The 20,869-nt window shown below is 39.6% G+C and overlaps 2 protein-coding genes across 7 annotated transcripts in view; one reads left to right on the forward strand and one right to left on the reverse strand.

Annotated features, from left to right (window-relative positions):
• Positions 1-1,335: 1,335 nt before the first annotated feature.
• LOC119696111 (translation initiation factor IF-2-like) lies at positions 1,336-4,766 on the reverse strand. The gene is made up of 2 exons (XM_038125685.1): positions 4,251-4,766; positions 1,336-1,438 (listed from the first exon to the last, which is right to left on the reverse strand). The coding sequence occupies exons 1-2, from the start codon at positions 4,764-4,766 to the stop codon at positions 1,388-1,390; spliced, it is 567 nt and encodes a 188-aa protein (XP_037981613.1). The 3' UTR covers positions 1,336-1,387.
• The window catches only part of FER (FER tyrosine kinase), a 154,223-nt gene continuing 137,365 nt past the window's right edge, over positions 4,012-20,869 (forward strand). For 3 of the 6 annotated variants that reach the window (XM_038125679.1, XM_038125683.1, XM_038125684.1), the window contains exons 1-2: positions 4,012-4,066; positions 16,900-17,004. The gene's annotated coding sequence lies outside the window, so the exon portion shown is untranslated. Of the gene's footprint in view, positions 4,067-4,631; positions 4,768-4,787; positions 4,809-11,253; positions 12,786-16,899; positions 17,005-20,869 lie in introns of those variants that run through there. The other 3 variants (XM_038125682.1, XM_038125681.1, XM_038125680.1) reach the window with 3 other exon arrangements.

Here is a 20,869-nt window from a genome sequence, read left to right on the forward strand (position 1 = left end):
CTTGTATATAATAGAATTCTTTAGTATATCCAGGAGCTTTATTTAATCTTGAATTTTGCAATGACTCCCATTTTACTTCAGCACTATGATGGAGTGAAAATGAGGAGTTTTCCATCTCTCTATTTCCTATATTCATATTTCCCTTCCAGGCATGTAATTTAGCTTACAGTCATTATTCTTCAAGGAATGTAATGCTACAATATGTCTCCTAAGAATAACTTTGAGGTTTTTCAACATCAGTATCAGCAGTATAGAACAACTGATAACTTGCACGTCACATCCAGGAATTTTCGGCAATGAGCCATAAACAAAGAAACTAGATAAAAGGTAGAAAAGAAGCATTAAAAAGTATGAAAATATGCTGACTGAATTACAGACTTGCAGTGTACCAGAGGAGTTGCAGCAAACAGAAGAACAAAGGGAAGAGAATTCTTGAAACCTATAGCTTACCTGAATAGGACAAGAGTTTTACTATTTAAGAAGCAAATCCCTGGTATTTCTAGGATCACAATGGTGTGTGGATAGATTATGATAGACTGACAGTTCTCTAGTAATTGGAAAGCCAGAAGAAACTGAAGCATGAGCTTACAGAAAATAAGTAATGTGAGAGGTGAAGAATGACCCACAATCCTGAACTCATTTCTTCAGGTATTTTTACCAGACAGCTGTTATTGTTTTAGGTGGTACGGCCATGAAGTAATCTGCTTGGTAGCTGTTGAGGAGCTGCACCATGGAACCCGGCATGTGTCCAGGTTCTGCAGAGTTTCTTGGGAGGCAGTTTTGCAGTAAGGTCTGAAATAATGCTCTAATGCCACAGTCATCCAAACCAGCAGGTTTTAAGTACTGATGCTGATCACCTCTGGTCTAGCATGAAGATATAATGAGCAGAAGTTAACATTAGGAGCTGCTGAGGGCAGAATGGAAAGTTTCAACAAGGTTTATGAGGGAAACCCTCCTGCTGCATCATGAGGTTCAAAAAGGTTCTAGTTTTCTAATGTTCTCCTTAGAGAGGAACCTCGGTGTGGCTGGATCCAAATCCAGTCCCAGACTTGATCAAGAGTTTATGTCCGAAGATTTTTATAGGCATAATTGAACCTTAGTACAGCTTTATCCAACAGAGTTAGGGATAGCAAGCCAATATAGAGGAATCACTCATTTTAATTTATGATAAAAATGCTTAGACTAAGGGATCTTAATCAGAATTTGTTACTACACAGTGAAGATAGTTGCAACTACTAGTATAATGCACAATTTATTCAATACTGAAGGCATAATATTAAAGCCAGCAAAACAATTACTAAGCAGAGATTGATGTTACCCATACCAACAACAGAGGGCAAATCTCTTCTGCTCAGCCTTGAGGAGTAGCTTGGAGGGGCATCCCCATTCAAGGGTGGAACATCCACAGTTGCTTTGAGAAGTGGTGTGTTAGAATTCCCTGCAATTAAAAAGAGGGGCTGGGCTTCTGTGGTACAAGGTGATTCACAGTCAGATGTCTCTGGTCCCTCAGCATCACCTCAGCAGCTTGAGATAAGTTATCAGCACTATGACTTGATGGTGCCTCTAATAGCAACTTCACCTGGCACATCCTCACCAGTGCCTGTTTATGTCAGGAAATGTTCTTCACATCCTCAGAATGTTTCACTTTGGGACTGATGAATCAGGCTGATTCTTCAACACCGAACAGTATGAGGCCCCTTCCTGAACAACTACTGATAATTTTTTCAAATAGGGTCAAGTTTGAGCTGTTTTACCCCCACTTAGGCAGAGCATCCTGCTACAGAGCAAAGGGGAGAGGCTGGAAGAAAGTACAGACAGAATGTGTTGAGGCAAGAACACATCCATTTCCCTGATCCTTTTTGTCTCTTCTGAATACTTGCAGGAAGCAGCCTCTCCAGTTTTTACTTAGGCAGTGGGCCCTGGATCAAGCTTGGGAGGAAAAGGGCAAAGGAAATATGTACTGGGCTGAGTGAAGGAAGGTGTGCAGAACTGGAAGACTGGGATAGGGAGGATCCTTTTACAAATAAACTTATTAATTTGGATTTTATTGCAAGTGGTGATAAACTTCTAAAGCTTTTTGTAATCAATTAATAACTGCACTTTCTATATAAAATTAACAACTTTTCAAAATATTAACTATTTTCAAAACATTTTGCATACATCTACACTACACTGCAGTGGCTGTAGTATAGGAACATTTTTTTTCATCTTTATTAAAAAAATATATGCAAGCTTCAGGGAAAAAAGCCAACTCTGTTACATAAAAAAGCACATAGAATCCTTTCTTCCTCAAAAATCAAGTAGATTCTTTGATAAAGTTTAAAAATTTCTAATCAGGAAACTAAGGAGGAAAGGTTTTTCTACCCTCATACCATTGCCTACCAGTTTCCACAAAGCCGAGTGTCTCATGGCCAGGTAAACTACTGAGCTGTAGAAAAAAAATCATGGAACATCTTCTGCAGGCACAGGAGACCAATAAGATACCTGCCCAATAAAACAATCTGTGTTTGAATATAGCTGAACCAAGACCGGCTCCTGTTGTTTGCACCAGCCTCAGTCATAAAACACTCTAACTGATGACTTCTTACAGCGAACTCAGATACTAAGATATTTATCCAAATCTAACACAGCTGGAAATCTACAAATGTAAATTACATCTTAACCCTCATTATCTACAACTAAATAGCTTTTTTTTTCCTTCAGTACCATGCAAATTTGTTTATTATTGCATATAGGTCTCAGTTTGCCTCAAGGTGCGTAGAGATGACATAAAAAAAGAACGTAATTTTTTCTTATTTGATAAACAGGTAAAAAAAGGAAAATATTTTTATAAGCTGTTTGGGAAGAATATGTGTGAATGGCTTAAACAGAGGTAGAAAACTGCACACACCAAAGTTTCACTAGTGCTCTTTAAACACTTCAGTCTAAAAAGAAGCCATGAATTGGAATATGAGCACTCTGTGCACATCTCTGTTTTTAGGGTACTGAATACCAATTACTACCAACACCTTAGACAAAAACAAAAACAACAACAACAACAACAAAGGTACTTCTCTGTAAGTTTAATCTAAACTGTAAACTGTTAAGGGGCTCTTCAGTATCTGTGAAATAGATTGTGCAATTGGATTTTGTTATTGCTACTTCATTAAATTGATTTTTTAAAAATTTGCTTTGAGCATAATCTATTATAAAAGACAATATAAAAAGCTTTAATATTCATGGGTTTTCCTGAAACCTATCAAGGGTTTTTTTTTTTGCCTTAGATTTTTTTTCCTCCCTCTTTTTTGTTTTTATTTTTTTTCTCTTTTTTTTCCCTCTCCCTTTATTCTTTCTGTTCTTATTTGCCCTTCATTTATCCTTCTAGTTTTTCTTTCCCCCTTTTTTCTTTTATTCCCTTATTTTTCCTGCCACTTTTTCTCTTCCTTTTGCCTTGTTTTCTTCCATTACCCTTCCTTTTTTTCTCTTTTCTTTTCTTTTCTTTTACTTTCCCCCTTCACTTTTTTCCTTTCTTGCCCCCTCCCCATTTTTAATTTTCGCCACTTTTATCCCCCCCCCCTTTTTTTTTTTTTTTTCCTTCCACACCAAATTCTCTTTTTCACCCCCTTTCTTTTTTCACTGCTCGCGGCCTCTCTCTGGCGCTGAGCCGCCGTAGCACCAAATCACAGGCACTCCTCGTCCACCTGTCCGGGCAGGCGCGGTGCCCAGGAGTCACTCGCAGCATCTCGCACCGCTGAGCCTCGCACGCCTCCCTTCCTGCCGCGGGGACGCGGGGGTGTCGGGGGGGTGTCCCGGGGGTGTCGGGGGGTGTCCCGGGGGGTGTCCCGGGGGGTGTCCCCAGGGACGCGGCGGCGCGAGGGCCCGTGAGTTGCCGGGAGACGGAGGCGCGCGGGAGGCGTTGGCGCGGGAGCGCGCCCCCTCCCCCCGCGCGCGCGTCAGCGGGAGGCGGACCGCGCCGCCATTGGCCGGCGGGGCGGCGGGCGGCGCCGCGCGCATTGGCCCGCGCGGGGTCACGCGGCGCGGGCGGGCCCGTGACGCGCGCGGCGGCGGAGGGGGCCCGGCTTGTCAGGTAGGGACGGTCCGCGCGCGCCGCCCGCGCCCCCGCCAGCGCCGCGCCCGCGCAGGGGTCCGGCCGCTCTCGCTCCGCCGGCGCCGCGCCCCGCCGCGCCCCGGCCAGGGACCCCCGGGAACGCCGGGAGCGCCGGGACCCCCGGCCGGCACGGGGACGCTGGCGGGCCCCGCGCCGGCTCTACCTGCGGGCGGGGCGGGGCGGGGCGGGCACCGGCGCCGCTCGCGTTTCGCTGTGCCGGGGCGGCGGCGGCGGCCGCATCCGGTGGCGTCCCGGTGGCGTCCCACGGGGAGGTGTCAGAGGCGCCGCTCGCCCGGCGGCGGCTCCGCCCCGGCGGGGCAGGGGCAGCGCGGCGGGCGCGGATCCCGCCCCCTCCCCGGGTCCTCCGCCGAGGTCCGGGCGTGGGGAGGCAGAGGGGCTGGTTCGGCTCCGGTCCGGCGGTGCCGGGCCCCAGTCCGGCGGTGCCGGGCGTGTCTGTTCCCCTCCCCTGCTCCGGCCGGGCTGGAAGTGCTGGGACTAACGGGAGGACGCGCCGGCACTGCCAGGATGTGTGACCATCCCTACTTCCTAATAAATGCAGCAGCCCCGGGGCGGTCGGTTGGGGGTTTTGAGTTCTCTTCCTCCCTGGTGCCGCCTGACAGTTCTGTACAACACAGCGGCTTGCCTGCGTGAACTTCTGCGTTAGTGTTGGAGCCTGCATGGTGAGGCCTTGTCAGCGTCGCTGCCCTCTGGCACTTTTCGTGTGCGTTCTAATGCTTTGTGTGTTTGAGATTGTGGTATTTGCACGTGTATTGAGTACTTATATTTGATGTTCGAGAGGATTTCACAGAAGGACATTGAACATCCCTTTTCATGCTGGAGTGTGTTTCTCTTTGGTTGGATTTTACATGAGCATACACACCCCTAAAATGACACATCCTGTGTGAACACCGGGAGTTTTGTAAGACCTTTAAAACAGGCCGGCTCATTTTCTCTTTGCAGGAGGGCATCACTGCTTTTCATGTAGTTGAAACAACTTTTCCGTGCTTTGCAACAGACCTGCTCAAAGTGGCTTTGCTCTGTTGTACTGCAGATTCCTTCAAGAAGTTGCAGTGTGAGAAAAGATGGGTGATGTGTGAAACTGGACCAAAAAAGTTATTGGGTATTAAAATAAGTTTATTAAAATAAGTTAATTTTACTTGCTTACAATACCTAACAAGGAAATTGCTTCTCCAGTTTATTTTATGTAGAGTGGTAGTGTTTGAGAATCTCAGAGAGGTGGGACATTCACACATCATCTGCTCACAGTCAAAGCAAATTGCAAATGATGGACACATTGCAGGTTGAGTTAGAGTAATGATTATTGTTGGTGAGACCAATGTATGTTCCCTCATTTTATAAATTCCTTGTAATGTGTTGACAGAAATTGTCAGTACAGTTAGAACTTTAAAATATGCGTGTGTGGAATGTTAACCCTAGTAAACTTGGACTTTCAAGATATTTCTTTGAGAGAGAAGATTAAGTCTCATGCGTACAATGTCACTAACTAGCCAAGCAAAAGCTCAGTTATCCATCAGATTTCTTGATTTTCTACAACTGTAGCTTCATGTCACATCTGAGTCTTTTGTCCTTTGTCAGTTGGTGTTTGGATTGCCAGTGTATAAAGTGATCATGTAGAAATAAATCTGACACTTGAAAGCAAGACAGGTCAGAGAAGGCGTTGAACAGAGTATATAGAATAGAAATTTTCAGTTCCTCTGGAGTTGTTTCATAGAGCTTAAAGATAACTAGAATAAAGATAAAAGAATGTGTCAGTGTGTGCACAGGATGTTGGGCCAATTTTGATATCAGAGAACTTTAGTGATGTGAAGGTGAGATGGGCCTTTGTTAAGAGAGGGGAAGTGACATTTGCTTTACTAGATTAGAGGTATTTAACTAAGATCATAAAAGGGAAGAAAGGTTTGGCTACAGGAGGTGCACTGCAGTTAGGTAGCATGGGATGTATTTCCATACTTAAAATGTTCAGATTTCAATATCATTCTTCCTGCAGTGGAGAGCAGAGGTGCTTTGGTGCTATGAAGTTACGGTGGGTGCAAGAGCAGGGCAGGCATCTGGTGGCCTGTTCTTTGTCCATGGGAAATCCCCTCTCCCTGCCCAGTCTGACCTCCCACTTGCCGCCTGTCCTCGGTGTTCCCTGAGCTGGGAGCAGCAGGGTGAAGGAAGATATGTTTGCCATGTCAGGCTGAAGGCGGAGGGAGCTGGCAGCAAGTCCGGAATTGCTCCATAGAAGGAGATGGGCTAGGAGCATGAGGTCATCACTTCACAAGGAGGAGTTTTTTTTTGCAGTGTGTGGGAAGTAGCTCTAGGAAAAGAGACTTCTTTTGCTGGCGGGGAGGAGAAGCAAACCAGTAAGAGAAAAAAGACTAAATGCATTCTAGTAGGAAGTAAACTGCATATATGCTCCTATTCTAAGATAAAACTGTCCACTTAGTCCTGCCCTAATAATATTGGTGCTGTGCTTGCCTTGTGAAAATGGATTTCAGAAACCTAGTGGAGAGCATTATTCTATGGTAGAGATAGTCTTAAATTGTTGAGTATTTACCATTTTATTAGGGAGTTAAAGGATTTAAAATTTGGAGCATGAAAATATGCAGAAAGTTTATGCTGTTTAACATTTGTGTTGGGTAAATGTAGCATTTCTTTACAAAGGTTTATTTTTGAAACTTTTTCGCAGTAGTGAATCAGTCAAATTCATAGCTTTGTTTCCAGGGTTTGAGAGAAGATAGTCGCCTCTCATTTAAGATTGTATGGTCTCATACAATACATAGCAAGTTCTGGTAAGGATTCTTAAAAACCAGCAAGAGTCCTTCTAAAATGGCTTTTATTTTTGTGTTTGGGATTGTAATTTTTTTTTCTTGTGGGACAGCTTCACTGGATAGAAGACTTTGATTGCTGTGAAAATATGATACGAAGTCATATTTGTGACCATTACTGTAATTCTTTTCTATTTTCTCCTTCAAGTTTAAGTGCAGAGTTCAGTTCAGTGTAAGGAGTCTGAAATAATAGAGAATTTTTTAATTCCTGTGTGTTTCCCTGATGATAATAAAAATAAATTCCCAATAATGTACGACTTAATGCTGTTTTTAATCTGAGTGAGTGAACTGTACCTCATGACATCATTCTGCTTTGGATTTCAGATTACTGTTTGCTTTATAGTAACCAGTTTCCCTTGCATTGCTGCTTTCTACACTTGAGAGAAAATGCCAGGTGCTTTAACCACATATAATTTCAAACCTTCTGCTTCATATCTGGGTTTCTTACTAACCTGTTTACAATACTCAGATGTGTGCCTTAGCAGTTTGTAGAGACAACCCTCTGTACGCATAACTTCACTGCAGTTCAGTGTCTGATTTCTGTCCCCATGTACAGGTTTGACAGAATTACTGATCTTTGGAGTGTATTAGTTGGCTCTTTAGAACGTTAATGATGTTATGGGCCTGCTCCTTGAGCAAAAAGGGTATTTTGTTAGGATTTCTGATATGGCTGCTCTTATTTTCTGCTAAGGGGACAGTTACTGCTTGGACCAGATAATTCCTTCAGGTTGTTGACAGGGTGAATGTGGAGTAACAGCACTAATTGCATACTGTGAGAGCTTTCTGCCATGTAGCTCTCTGTTAAAACAAACACTTGCTGTCAGCTGTTGGGGGGGAAATAGCACAATCATGTATGCTGTTAATCTGTTCTTTAGGGATGCTGTACAATACTGCCTGCAAAATACTGCAGTCAACTTGCAACCCTTTCTTAGTATGAGCTAGTAAGAAAATACTTATTGAATGAGTACTTAATGGCTCTCACGTATTTGGCATTTTTCAATATGGCATTCAAATCTTGGTCTGAAGACAGATAACTGCCTTGCAGTTGTCATTACTTGATCTTAAGAGTCTCGTAACTTTTTTTTCCTACTGTGATTCTGTGAGTGATTTCAACATGATGAGCTGAGACATTTAGAAATTACGCTTAAGCATAAAACTAAGTTACCATAATTAAGACTTAATGAAAAATCAGTTATCTTGTAAGTAGTAGCAACCTGTGAAAAGTTTGTGAATTGTTGCATATTACATAAGCACTCTTTGCCAGAAGTGCAGAAGCAGTGTTAAAGTGCATTAATCATGAGCCATTTGTTCCTTGAAATTGCCTGTTTAGTAAATGGGAGACACACAATTATAGCAATGAGCCTGATCAGAGTCGTGAAGATGAGCCCCTGTGATGGAGTGCTGAATCATACTCAAAGCACGCCATCCTCTCTAATAAATGGCTTGGGCATTTCTGGAGAAAAGCTCTATGAAAGTAATTACACAATCACATAGTGTATATTCCAAAGAGGGTGGAATTTGGGTTTGCATCCTCATTTTGCGAGTCTCTTAATTTCTTACTTGGTTTGTTGGCTTTGCTGCTTTTTGTCAGTTCTGTTTATGCCTAACTTTTTTCTTTAGAAAATTTGGAAAATCTTATTCCATATATTGACGGCATATTGTAGTTTACATTGTCTGTCATCATATTGGTAATGTTTGCTGTTTGAAATGAGAGTGGCAGTTATAAGTTGTTTTCTCTCTTGTAATAGAGAGCTGGAAAGGGCATAGATTTAATGGTTATTTAATAAGACAGGAATTATTTTATTGAATATTTGGTGCTTTAATACTGAGGCAAACAACATATTAATAATGGCTGAGCTGGTGGGGGTTGTTAGCTGCTACACTTGTAAATCACAAAATTCACCTTTGGTAAACGTATAGACAAGTAGGAGTAGCATCATAGGATAAATCCTGATTTTTGAATACATAAAGCATGTTTTATCTGATGTTATATTGTATAAATTTGTTAAATTATGATCACTGCAGTGTATTACTATTGTGTCTGCTCAAGTACAGCTTTTTAGAGTTATGCTAAAGCTTCCTTTCTATATTTCGTGCGTCTTTCAGATAGCATCTGGCTTCCTAGATGTTGTGGCTTCTGCTTTCAAATGTTCATGAGTGTAAAATAATAAGCCACACCATTTGTACTCTTAAGTTTCAGGAAGTACAGATAAGCATTACAGTCAGCAAAATGGTTAAGTTCAAAAATGTGACAGCTTAAGCATTGTAAAAATGTAAGAATTGCAATGTTAAGAAAAATCATACAACTTTACAGCAACTTTTTACTGATTAAAAAATAGAAAGCACGGAATCAGAAAAAACACATCCTTGTTTATTTTAGGGGTATTTGTTGTATGTCAGTGGTGTGAATGCTGTGTTACCTCCCAACTTTTCTGAAATTTCCATGATATGGTTGATAAACTGAAGTTCATCAGATAAAAGGAAATGCCAAATACAGAAAAAATGTTGTCAGTTGAAGTGTGCATCTGAAAAAGCAAACAGTTCTAAAGGGTCTGTAGCAAAGATAGAAGAAAGCTATGTAATACCAGTTCTGCCTTTTGGATTAGGTGAATGTTGAAATTGGAGCGCAGAATCTCTCAGTGAATGTGTTAAGTAAATTTGAAGCTACTGTTTTAATAAATTTAATCGGCATCCAGATAATCTAATTTATCTAAGGGTGTTTTTTTAAATGAGAGACAGTAATTATATGCCATTCACACTGAAGTCAAAATCTCAGTTCAAGTCAGTCCTTGTGTTCCTCCATGGTCTCTTAGTTTTCCATGCTGCATGCCTTCTAGCTCTTGTTCTCTGGAGCCAGGTAGTACCCTCTGAAAGGAAGCCAACTGATGGGAGATTACTCCAGGCCCTGCTTCAGACACAATATGGAAACTCTTTGCAGCAGATTTGTGCCCTTTGCAGAACAGTCTTTAGGATGTATCCTGTCCTTGTATGCTTTGTGTCCCAAGGCTTCATGTTTCCGGGAAGCATGCAGTGCATACCCTTTGCAAAAAATCAGTCCAATGGGCTGTGACACAGTGATTTCTTGTGCTCTGGTATTTCATCACCAAAGTCACCCCATCCAGGCTTGGGGAGCCTAAGTGGGGATGTAGGGGTTAGCAGTCTGGGTGTGGTCAGTCTGCTTTTGGTGGGGGGGGAGCTGCCATTTCCAAAGCTGTGATTAGGCAGATGGTTGTCAACATTTGGCCATTACAGTAACATGGCTTGTGTCTCTCTACAGAATTTTTCTCAGATTAAGTTGGGATTTCAGGTTTAGAGATGCAGTCAAATTCCCTTTAGCTATCTCAGAGTACAGTAAGGCAAGAATTCTAAGGGAGCTAAATAATCCTTGTCTACAGCGCAACATTATTGTCATCTCTAACTTGTTTCTGAATTATAATATCTTATGAAGAATATTGTCCTTTTAACTGAAATAGTGGCTGCCTGGTATAATATCTTGAAAGAACAGTTTTGAGCTGCAGAAGGAAAGACTGGATATGAAATAATAATTACTGCAATAAAGATCAGATAGGCTGAATCTTATGTATGAATCTTATGTATGCAAATAAATTTCCATGTGAAGAATCCAGTCATGCATGTGCACTTCAGGACCACTTGTTCAGACACCTGGAATATTAAGCCTCTACCTCACTTTTACCTGTTCGTAATAATATCCATTAATTAAAGCTCGTACATTTTCAAATGAGAGTAATATCCTTCAGAAGGAGTGCTCTTTGTAGCTAGCATGGCTGATGATACCCAAACAGAACTGACTAAAACTAAGAAAAGATTATATAGGTTTTACATTTTGGTATATATTTGTAGAATATGTGTAATAAAGTTTGTTACACACTTAAAGCATGTAAGAAGGTTCAACAAATGCATCTTTCAGTCATCTGCATTTCTAGTGAGAGAAACTGTATCCCATTTAACACAGAGAGTTATCTCGATATCTTTTAGGATATGGAGATGGGAATGAACAGTCAGTTCAGGAGCAGCAAACAAAGGCTTGAGGCAACACCTTTCTGAACCACATGATACGTTGTATTTCCTGCAGTGCAAGAGCCTGGAATATCAGTAGTTAGGAAGAGACAGATGATGCAGTTCGTTTGAGGGGGCCCCCAGGGGCCCCTAAGCTGTGTGTTCTCTGGTAGCAGCAGGCAGGCAGGCAAGGAAACTCCACATGGCTTCTGAGGGTGCTGATTAGATGAGGGTTTATTGGGGGTCCCACCCCCGGGAGCAGCATGGATCCTGAGGGAGAAGGGGGAAAGGGGGAGGGAGGGAGAGCCTAGGGAGAAAAGGGCCAAGAGAGCCAGCCTGGTCTCCCTCACACAGCTTCACAGAGAGATTCAAGGTGGGTGCGGGTCAAGACTGTGGGCAACAGGATTACAGATACATGATACTGCAGGGGAGGATCACAGCTTGGAATAACCGTACATTTTTGAGGGGTGAGACAGAGCATACCATTTAAACAAAATGCAACAACACAGACAGAAGCATTTCATGGACCTATGGTCCTCATGGCTAGTATTTTCTGTACAAAATACTGTGTAATCAAACTGCTTTAAATGTGGTAGAATGATGCCAAGGGAATAAGTGACCTCAAGAAGACTGAATGAACAGTGAGTTAACTAAGTAGTGGGTTTAATGAACCAGAAGGATGTAATGTTAATGAAGGAGGAAAGAAGAAGAAACATCCTGATTGCTCTTTCAGTTTCATTCCAAAGAGCAATAAATACTTGGAACTAGATTATGTTTATCCTGAGGAGACCACTATTGTTATATATTACAGACTAAGGGCAGATTTCTTACCTAATTGTTTTGTCTGAAGTGAGACATTCTGGCTGATATTGGGCCATAGGAAGAAATTAAATATCTCTAGACTTTATAAAGTACTTCACATCCTGTGGATTTATCTTTTTCTGTGGCTGTTCTTAAATCTTGAGTGCTAAGACAGTGCTACTGGGAGAAGCTTCTGGTAGTACTCTGGATTTCTAAGTTGAAATGTACAATGGCAGCAGCCAGCGAATTTTGGGACCTGAAGTCTTCAGGAGGAGTCTTAGGTGTAGCTTTCTGATGATGAGCGACCCCCAGTAGGAGTATTCTTCAGTCCTGTTCCCCTGAAGAAATGTTTACATAGGTAGCTTTGGGACTGAGGATTTACATGTGGTTTTTATGTGTGTGGTAGTTCTGAATTGCTATGTATTCATCTCGAGACAGATGGACATCAAGATGTGAAATGCTACTTTCAGAGGTTAGGGGTATTTTTTCAAATATGGGAGACTGCTTCCTACCTTCAGACTAAAGAACATGGTAGCTAATTGAAATCTAAAAATGTAAGAGAAATCAGCAAAGAAATAAGTTAATGTGCTTAGAGTAACTCTTCAGTTGAGATGGTTACTTCAGGTACTTTTAAAGTTCAGTGTTAACTTTTTCTAGAAGTTGTTTCTACCTTCACTAGTTGTCTAAGACAAGAAATCCCTTGAAAATGCAATAGTTTAATTTTCTTTAGCTTCTCTTTTTTTTCTCAGAGATTTCTTTAATACACTATATAATACACTATAGAATAAACACTTTTAGTGAGCTTGAGTCACTGGTGTATTTTTATTCTGTTTTCAAATTGTGGCCAATTTTTGGACATTTTAACATTAAATACTTGTTTGTTATTCTGGAACAGTCTTTCTCTTTAGTTGGTAGAATTGGTTAACAGGGCCAGAGAGGCACAGTACCTGCCCTGTGATAGTCACTTTTAGCAGCCTAATCCTGCTCAATCTATTTTTCTTTTAGGATCTCGTGTGGAGATACATGTTGCGACACTGCAGAGTTGAGAGGTCAGTAAAAATTTGTCAGTCAGGAGCTCTACTGAGGCCGTGCTTTTCTCTGCCTTTCCTTGAGTCCTGGAGCTGAATTTAGGGAAAGTGTAATTCTCAGAAAAAAAGAGGAAGGAAAGCTTTTTCTTTCTGGTAAACACATGAATGGTAATGGGAAACTAGATGTGTTTACCTTTGAAAGCAAAAGAAGGGTGTGTGGCTGATTTTGTCACTTCTTCAGTTAACAAGACAAGAGAAGAGTCTTGAAACAGTGACAGGATGTAACTTGTGTCAGCTGGACTAGCTCTTTTATTCTTAACCTGTATCTGCCTTCACCTTCTTGTTTGTCTGCCTGATGAGATTCAGTCTTGCTGTTTAGCTGTGACTGTAAGGTAGAAACTTCTGCCAGGTGGAAACAAAGCTGGTTAAGTCACTGCACCTAAAAAGCACTTACTGCGTGGTTTGCTACCAGATGTCATGACGCTCTACTCTTTGCCCATTCTTTCATAGAAGGCCTCAGGTGATAAAGAACATGCTGAGAAAGTTACCAGGCCATGGGAAGCAGCAAACAGCTGAAGGTGGGGAGGAGAATGAGATTACTGTTCAGAATAGTCTTGGAAAATGGGAGATGTCATCTGGAACAAAGCAGGGGTCAGTGAGTATAAAAGCTCACTGGCTGTCTGTAGGCTGGACAGAATGGATGTGTGGTGGTGGAAGATGAATTTATGAATTTTTGGATAATGAACAAATAAGGATATATTATCAAATTATTAGAAAGGGGGTAAGCACACGATCAAGGAGCTTGAAAGTAATTTGAACTAATTTCTTTGTTCTTGTCAGCGTTGGTTGGTCCTACAGTACCCCACTGTTTCAACTTCTGACTTCTGTGAGATGAGAACCAGTTGCAGGGCGTTTAGAGGACAGCAGTGGTTTAGAAAATTGTTTGAAAGAAAAGATTGAAAAAATTAGAATTGTGTCATGTGATTCTAGGCAGAGATTTTGGGAGCTGTGTTTTTGGGCTTTTATCTGTTTTGCCTTTTTTTTTTTTTTTTTGGGCTGCTGCTAAGTGTAAATCCTATTATTTGATGAAGCTCCCTGCTTCTTATTTGCATTTATTTTTAATAACATCACAGCTGCAGGAACTGCTAAGAACTGTTTTCCCTTCCCTTCCCTTCATTAAAAAATAGTTTAATATTCTGGATGGTTTCTAATGTGACTGCTTGAAAGCACTGAAGAAATGTTTTTGAAGCTGTGTGTTCAGAGACTACTACAGCTTTTTTCTGGTACTGTTGTTAAATAACACCTACCAGTGTATTATGTTGCACTTATTGATATATGACTTCATCTGCTGTTTTCTGTGCTTGCTGCTGAGTGTTCTGAGGTTTTGCAAGTTTTGTAATGATCTGTAGGTTTTGATGAATCATAATAATTTTGTATAAAGCACAGATGCCTCTGTAGTGATGTATAGGGAGGTAACCATTCTGAAGAGCAGCCCAAGTCCTCGCACAGATTATGGAGAGGCTTCTGAGCTCTCTCCCCTGTCAGTCTTTGTCTCTTAAGTATTACCCTGCAAGGTCTTCAGGTCTCTAGTAGCTTCCTGTCAGAGACATCAGCAGAAACTTCCTACTTCCAACACCTTTTCCCACAGGATCCTCGATGCCTTCATAGAACTCTTCAAGTTGTGAAACGTGATTTTGCTCTGTAAAAGCTGCATTGTTCTTTTTTTCTTTTGAATTATTCTAGTCTGCAGGTTCTTAGGCATGCTTTTAACCACCTTGTCCAGTATCAGAGTCAGACTGTGTTGTGCTTCTGATTGCCTTGTCCCATCTGGAGAAAATTTGATTTATTTTCCACTCTTGATTTTTCTTTGGTTGGCTCACCTTAAGCCTAAGTCATTGCAGAATTAATTTTTTGGAAATTTGATAGCTGATGCTTCAATGCTTTGGCTCAATAGCATCTGACTCTGGTGAATTCTTACTATTAATTTGATATTTTTAATTGCCTGTCAGATGCTTCATTTTTCGAAAATGCCTTATATATCTTAAGTCTGAAGAGGATCTGATTTAGGGATTGGCCGTAACTGTCTTGTTAGTAGTTTCAGAAAACAGCAGATCATCTAAGTTTTCTTTCTGTCTTTATCTTCTTATAAATTTGTCTTTTATACCTTCATTAGCTAGGGAATTATAGCACTGAGGTAGCAAGATGTTTGTAACATCAGATTCTGCTATGTTTGAGCTCAGAAATAACAGTGGACATTTTGTGAGATTTTATTGCCCTCTGACAGATGGCTGTGCAATTCACTGGAAAGCTTTTATTATGCTTCCATGTACTAGCTAGTCTGTGCCTATCAATTAGACTTTGTATTGGACTTGCATTACCAGCTTTAAGTTCTACTAATGACCTGTGTGCAGATGAAAAAATATACATATGTAAAAAGTTAATAGTAACTGGAATTCTAAAGAAAAGTTGGGTTTGCATTTGGTTTTGTTAATGACAAACAGTATTCTGCACGCTAAAATATGTGATAGCATAGTTCTTTAAAAAGAGAAAAAAAGGTGTGTTGTTGTTTGTGTTCAGGGATCAGAAGATAGAACTTTTTTGTGTTGAAGTGGCGCCAATCTGTTGCTTCATTTGATAAATGGAATTTTTTTGTGGGCTTCATTTTACCACATGCAGTTCTTAACATCTGCATGAAACTTGAATGTGCCCAGGTGCTGGTGGTGATGTTTGTTCCACTTTCATGAGTCTCATTTGAATGGGGATTAGGATTTATGTTCCTGTCCAGTGACAGTCTGGTGTTTCCACCCAGTTTGTATTTGTGTTAGTAAGATGAGCCAAATTTACTCTAATGTTTTGCTCTTGCTTGTACTTTTTTGCTAGTGGAGACTTACCCTTGGGCTTTGCAAATTTGGAACAAATGATTTTATATCTGTTTCTTAGAAATGTGATGAATTTTATAATGCTTGTAACCTCCTGTGGTTTTTTTTTTTTTTCTCCTTTCATATCTGTTTGCATAGCTGCTGTTCCTTTTTAGTGCCTGAATCTTAGCATCACTTAGTCTTTTCTATTTTTGGTCGTGGAGAATAGAAGTTTTGTATTTATATTAGGCAGTTCTTTGTTTCTCAAATGTCACTAAGTAACCAGAAGGGAATACTAAATAATGCCTGCTTGAATGTGAATTAAGACTGTCCCTTTGCGAGATTTTATGAACGTGTCTGTGATCAGTGCTTTGTTTTAAATAATGGAGATTTTGAAAATAGTTTTGTTTTCTTCACCCCTACACACTTGTCTTTCAGTTTTGCTTTATGTGTTTTTTCCTATGAGGGCATTGCTAAACTGTTCTGGAATGTCTCATTTGAACTTCCACACTGTGGTGTGAGATTGTGAGTGAATGCTTATCATGGGTCCACACATAGAGATTATACAGTATACTTTGCAGTTGTAAGCTGTGTGCAAAGCTTGTTCCTTACCATTTTTTAAATCCAATATATTTTTTTCCTTAATATAAGCCCTCAAAACCCTTCCATGTCAGTTTGCTTCACCTAAATTGCGGTCCAGAGTTACATGAAGTTTTGGTCCTGCTAGTCATCCTAACTTCCTGACCTCCTACTTTTCTAGATATTAGAGTAGTTAGAGCCAGATAGAAATTTATGTGTATTGAGTGGTTCCTTTCTCTTGTTGCCACTTCTTTTCTTCCACTTCTATGAAAATACCACTACTAACTTGGTCTTTCATATAACAAACTTGGGCCTTCCGTGCTTTCATTTTCCTTAATAGATTTCTGGTTTTGTTTTACCAAGGGCAAGGTTCATAAATAAATAAAATAGTCTAATTTTTCGGCTACACTACACTTGTCATAAGAAATTCCAAGCACTTAAAGAAAAATCTTCTCTTAAATGTGTAGAGGCAAAATTATTTCTTCACTCAAAATTATGTGTGTGAAGTGATAGCATACTTCTAGCAGTCATTTAAGAAATCAACTATTTTCTTTTAATTGAACTATGTATTTTCTTAAAAAAAAAACCTGGCTTCTGGTAATCTGAAAATGCAGGGCAACTTACCTAAGTTTGAGTTTTGCAATGTATTTGAAACGGTGAGATAGTTAAAAGAAGTTTTATGTGTTTTTCTTTCACAGAGTCCCCAGAAAAGAAAAAAAAATTCAGTAGGTGAAAATCAGAGGAAGTAGCTGCTGACATAGGAAAACTGTACTAAAGGACATTTCTGAAGGAAAACTTTTAAGGTATGTGGCTAAGTTATGCTTTGCAGAAGAGCTTTCCTGAAAATTAGCTGGCTGCTTTGCTTTGAGTGGACCAGTATTTCAAATCATCTTTGAAATAACCAGGCAAGCTCTTATTACCCCTTTAGATGTTTATTGTTGACAAAAGCTCTGCAGAATGATTGGTTTTACTAGTTTATGTTGTATACATCATATCTGTTCATACAAAGATGATCTTATGAACATGAGATTAGCGTAAGCAAATGGTAGGTAATGCATGGGTTTTGTGTTTCATGGTCTTGTGTATTCCAGGAATGGATCCTACACAAACAGAAATGTCAGTTGTTTGACTGTCTAATTTTTGTTTAAGATGTGGATGGAGCACTAAGAATGATTTACTTAATTATTTTAATGGAATATAACTACTGTAAGCCTCACATTGAGAAATTGAGACGGACTGTCTAACAAATTGATAATCTATTGTAAAAATGCTTTTAGTTCAGTTATAGAAGCCTTGATTTTAAGGATTTGTCTCCTGAATCCAAATAGTCTTTCTTTTCTGATTTTGAGATATTTTTAATGTTTGTAGAAAGTGTTTGCAGTATAAAAGACATTATGTATTCTCATGATTTGGAAGCCATGCTGATTTAGGAATAATCTAAATTCATGGTCAGCATATGAAGAGTGGGAGAATCCAGATCTGTGATGTGCTTTCCTATTCTGAATTTGACTGGGAGCCAGGTGTGCTTTCTGGGTTTGTGGTTTTTTAGTTGTCTGCCTTGTCACTGGTACTGTGAAACCACAAGTTCCAGCTGATGTGTGTAGATCCATCATTATTTTAAGTTTATAAAGTCACAACCGTGGATATAATTGATGGCAATATGTAGCAGAAAACACTAGTTGTTACAAGTGTAAGAGAGCATCTTGTGAAAGTTTTCCATTGTATGTGCTCTGTTCTTCCTTGCTCATTTGTTTTCAGACAGTGTCAGACACAGGACTTTTAGTCTGACACAGCATGGCCACTTTCATGTGTCACAGACAGATTGCAATCTTTAAATTAAATGTACATCAGTTATGGAAACTACTTTCTTCAGAGTTGCTGCTGGAATCCAGCAGCATGACTAACTGGAATACTGGTTTTATTTCCTGAGGGAAGTGTTACAAGGTTTATGAAGGTTTGTGTGACTAGCAACTTCCTAGAAGTTTCTCACTGTTAGGCTGAAAAAAATAAACATTCATTTGCTTGGACTCTGACTGCACCACTGTGTTGGTGGTAGTGAGAAATTTTAAATTGTTTTTGGTAACTGCTTAAATTTAGAACAGTTTAAGATCTGATTGCTCATTCACACTATATTATTAAATGAACATTCAATGTGCATTTCCTGTGAATGATTAGTTTGAAATTTCTTTTGAGTGTAACACTGTAAAGAAAGTAAGTCCTACTTTCTTGGAATTGATTGTGAGACATATTTTACTCCCAAATTTAACAAATATTTTTTTACTAATTTACATGTACAGTAATTTTTTTAGCCATCTGTATCTATGTCTATAATAGTTAATATAGGATATTATACATTTTTAACATATTATATATATATATATCTTATATTTCAAAATATAAAAAAATAGCTGAAGCTCATTTGTCTTATTTGGTGGTACTGGTATTTTATTGCTTTTACAAAACGTGATACAATTCTGTTTGAAACTTCACTGGCATGTCAAATTATGCAAGCTTTGTTCACATGTGGAAAAAGAGATAAACCTCATGGGTATCTACCAGAAGCAGAAGAAATCTCTTCACAGTAAGAGTAAAGCAATTCCTGAAGGTTTTTATTTCTGTATGAATTTAGCATATCATGTTTGTTGTTATCGCTTCTCTGTCTAGCTTGTTTTAAAACATCAGGCCATCTCTGGTTTTTCCATTAAGATAAAATACTCTCCCATTTTTTTTGAGAATTTTTTCCCCCCCAGAATAGCTCTCACATTGTATTTTCATCTTTTGAACATTAGAAAAGAAAGTATGCTTGTGTCTCAAACTCCCCACATCTCATACCAGTTCCACATTAAATCTTTTCTGGGTTCAGATTTTGCTGGTTTTGCTGATTTCTCAATTTTGCCAGTGGTCTGTGGTTACGAAATCTGTCTGGGAATCTTTGTCTTTCAGTGTGAGTGTTTTAATGTTGTATGGTAAAGCCAAAAAATATGGGAATATTAGTATTCCATAATCTAATAGCTGTGAACGTGGGGAAATGCAAGGAGAATCACACCATGAATAGAAGCCTGGCTAGTCTGCTGTTCTTAAACGTCTTCTGGTGCCATGGTTGGAGACACAGGGCTGATCTAAATGCATTACTGTGCCCGGGTGATCACTGTATGTCCCTTCTGACTGAAATATTCTGTTGTATTGGTCTGACCCTGTAGGGCAGCTGTCATCTCATCTGTGGTCACTAACAAGGGAGATAGCAAACTTGGAAAAATACCTGTCTATGTTGGTCCCAGATACTGTATTTTTGAACACTGGCCTTTCAAAATTTGCTTGTGTTTTTTAAGAGTATTTGAAAATCAGATTTGTATGTTCATGTGTTTGGTAAATCTTACAGTTCTGACTTCAAATTAATGACTGTGTGATCTGTACTATTTTCTGTTGTTTAAAAATATTTAAAAACATTGAAAAATCAGAAGTGGTTTAAAGTGACGGAATTAGTTTTTAGTTTATCAAAATTTAAGCTTAGTCAAGTGGCTTAGGTCTTGTATACTTCTTCACAATTTCTTTGCCTCCACAATAAAGCACTTGAATTTGGCTGGATGTCTTGGTTGAACATTTTCTCAATTTTCATGGAAGTCACATGGCAGCTGGCTTACCCATTTGGGAATCATCAGTTCTCAATCTTTGTGCTTGTTAGTTTTAGCAAATCAGAATTTTACCACTTTTGCAAAACTATTTTTTTGCTGTGCTGCTTCTGTCACAGAGAAGGGAATAATTTAAAACAAAGACCAAAGTCCAGTGTGTGTACAATTTTGCCTATGTATCCAGGCATCTAATAGTGGAATTGGAAAAAATCTGATTACTGCTTCATGAAGAGCAACTTAGCAGGCTGGACTGAGATACTCTTGGGTCTTTTGTTCTATTGATTTTTGTAATCCTGTATCTCCTTTGTAACTCACTAGAAGCAGACTGAAATATCACATGCTGAGAATATTTCCTCCTTCCCTTGCCATACTGCCTCTCAGAAAAAAACAGAGGCTAGGAAAAAAGCAAGCCATCACTTTACTCATAATACAAGGCTGAACTTCACTGTGAGATTCAGTTCCCATCTCTTCTAAATCTGGATGTAAGAAAACAAGGATACTATCTTTTCTCACAGCTATTGAGCTAGGAGAGTTAGGTAATGTGCTAAAATGAGGTAGGAGAAAGATGACAAGTCATAAAAATGGATTTAGATCTAAAGGGCATTGAAAATTCACTGCTGCAGATTTAGTAATGTTAATAAACAGGGATTTTAAGATTTTTTTTTTCTTTGGTTCATGTTGCTAAAATGTTTGTGGTTCTGCAAGAGTGTTCCTCAGTTTTAACTGTGGAGGTATTTTCATAATGCTGCTAATAATGACATAGTTCATAAATACAGCCAACAGGAACTATTTACTGTTGCTGTGTATGACTGAATTCCTAGCCATCAAGAAGTATTCTGACTAAAATATACAGCTTGAAATTAAAGAGCTTATGAAAGCTTACAGGTTTAAGGTTACTCATACAGCTTTGAGTTGTCTGTATTATGTAGATACATAGTAATGTGGCACTGTTCTAGTTTGCTTTATTGGATCTTTGTTTTGTTTGTAGCATGGTTTGTGTTCTAAGAATAAACGCACAATACATGAGGCTTATTTCAGA

The sequence above is a fragment of the Motacilla alba genome, chromosome Z (assembly GCF_015832195.1).
Source record: "Motacilla alba alba isolate MOTALB_02 chromosome Z, Motacilla_alba_V1.0_pri, whole genome shotgun sequence".
In the NCBI taxonomy this organism is placed as follows: Eukaryota; Metazoa; Chordata; class Aves; order Passeriformes; family Motacillidae; genus Motacilla; species Motacilla alba.

What these genes read in the sequence shown, in the direction of transcription:
- LOC119696111 (XM_038125685.1), bottom strand. Translation starts at nt 4,766, where the DNA reads ATGCAGGCTCCAACACTAACGCAGAAGTTCACGCAGGCAAGCCGCTGT. An exon ending in CCGCCCCGCCCCGCCCGCAG is followed by an intron (nt 1,439 to 4,250) that starts GTAGAGCCGGCG and finishes TTTTAATTGCAG; the next exon opens with GGAATTCTAACACACCACTT.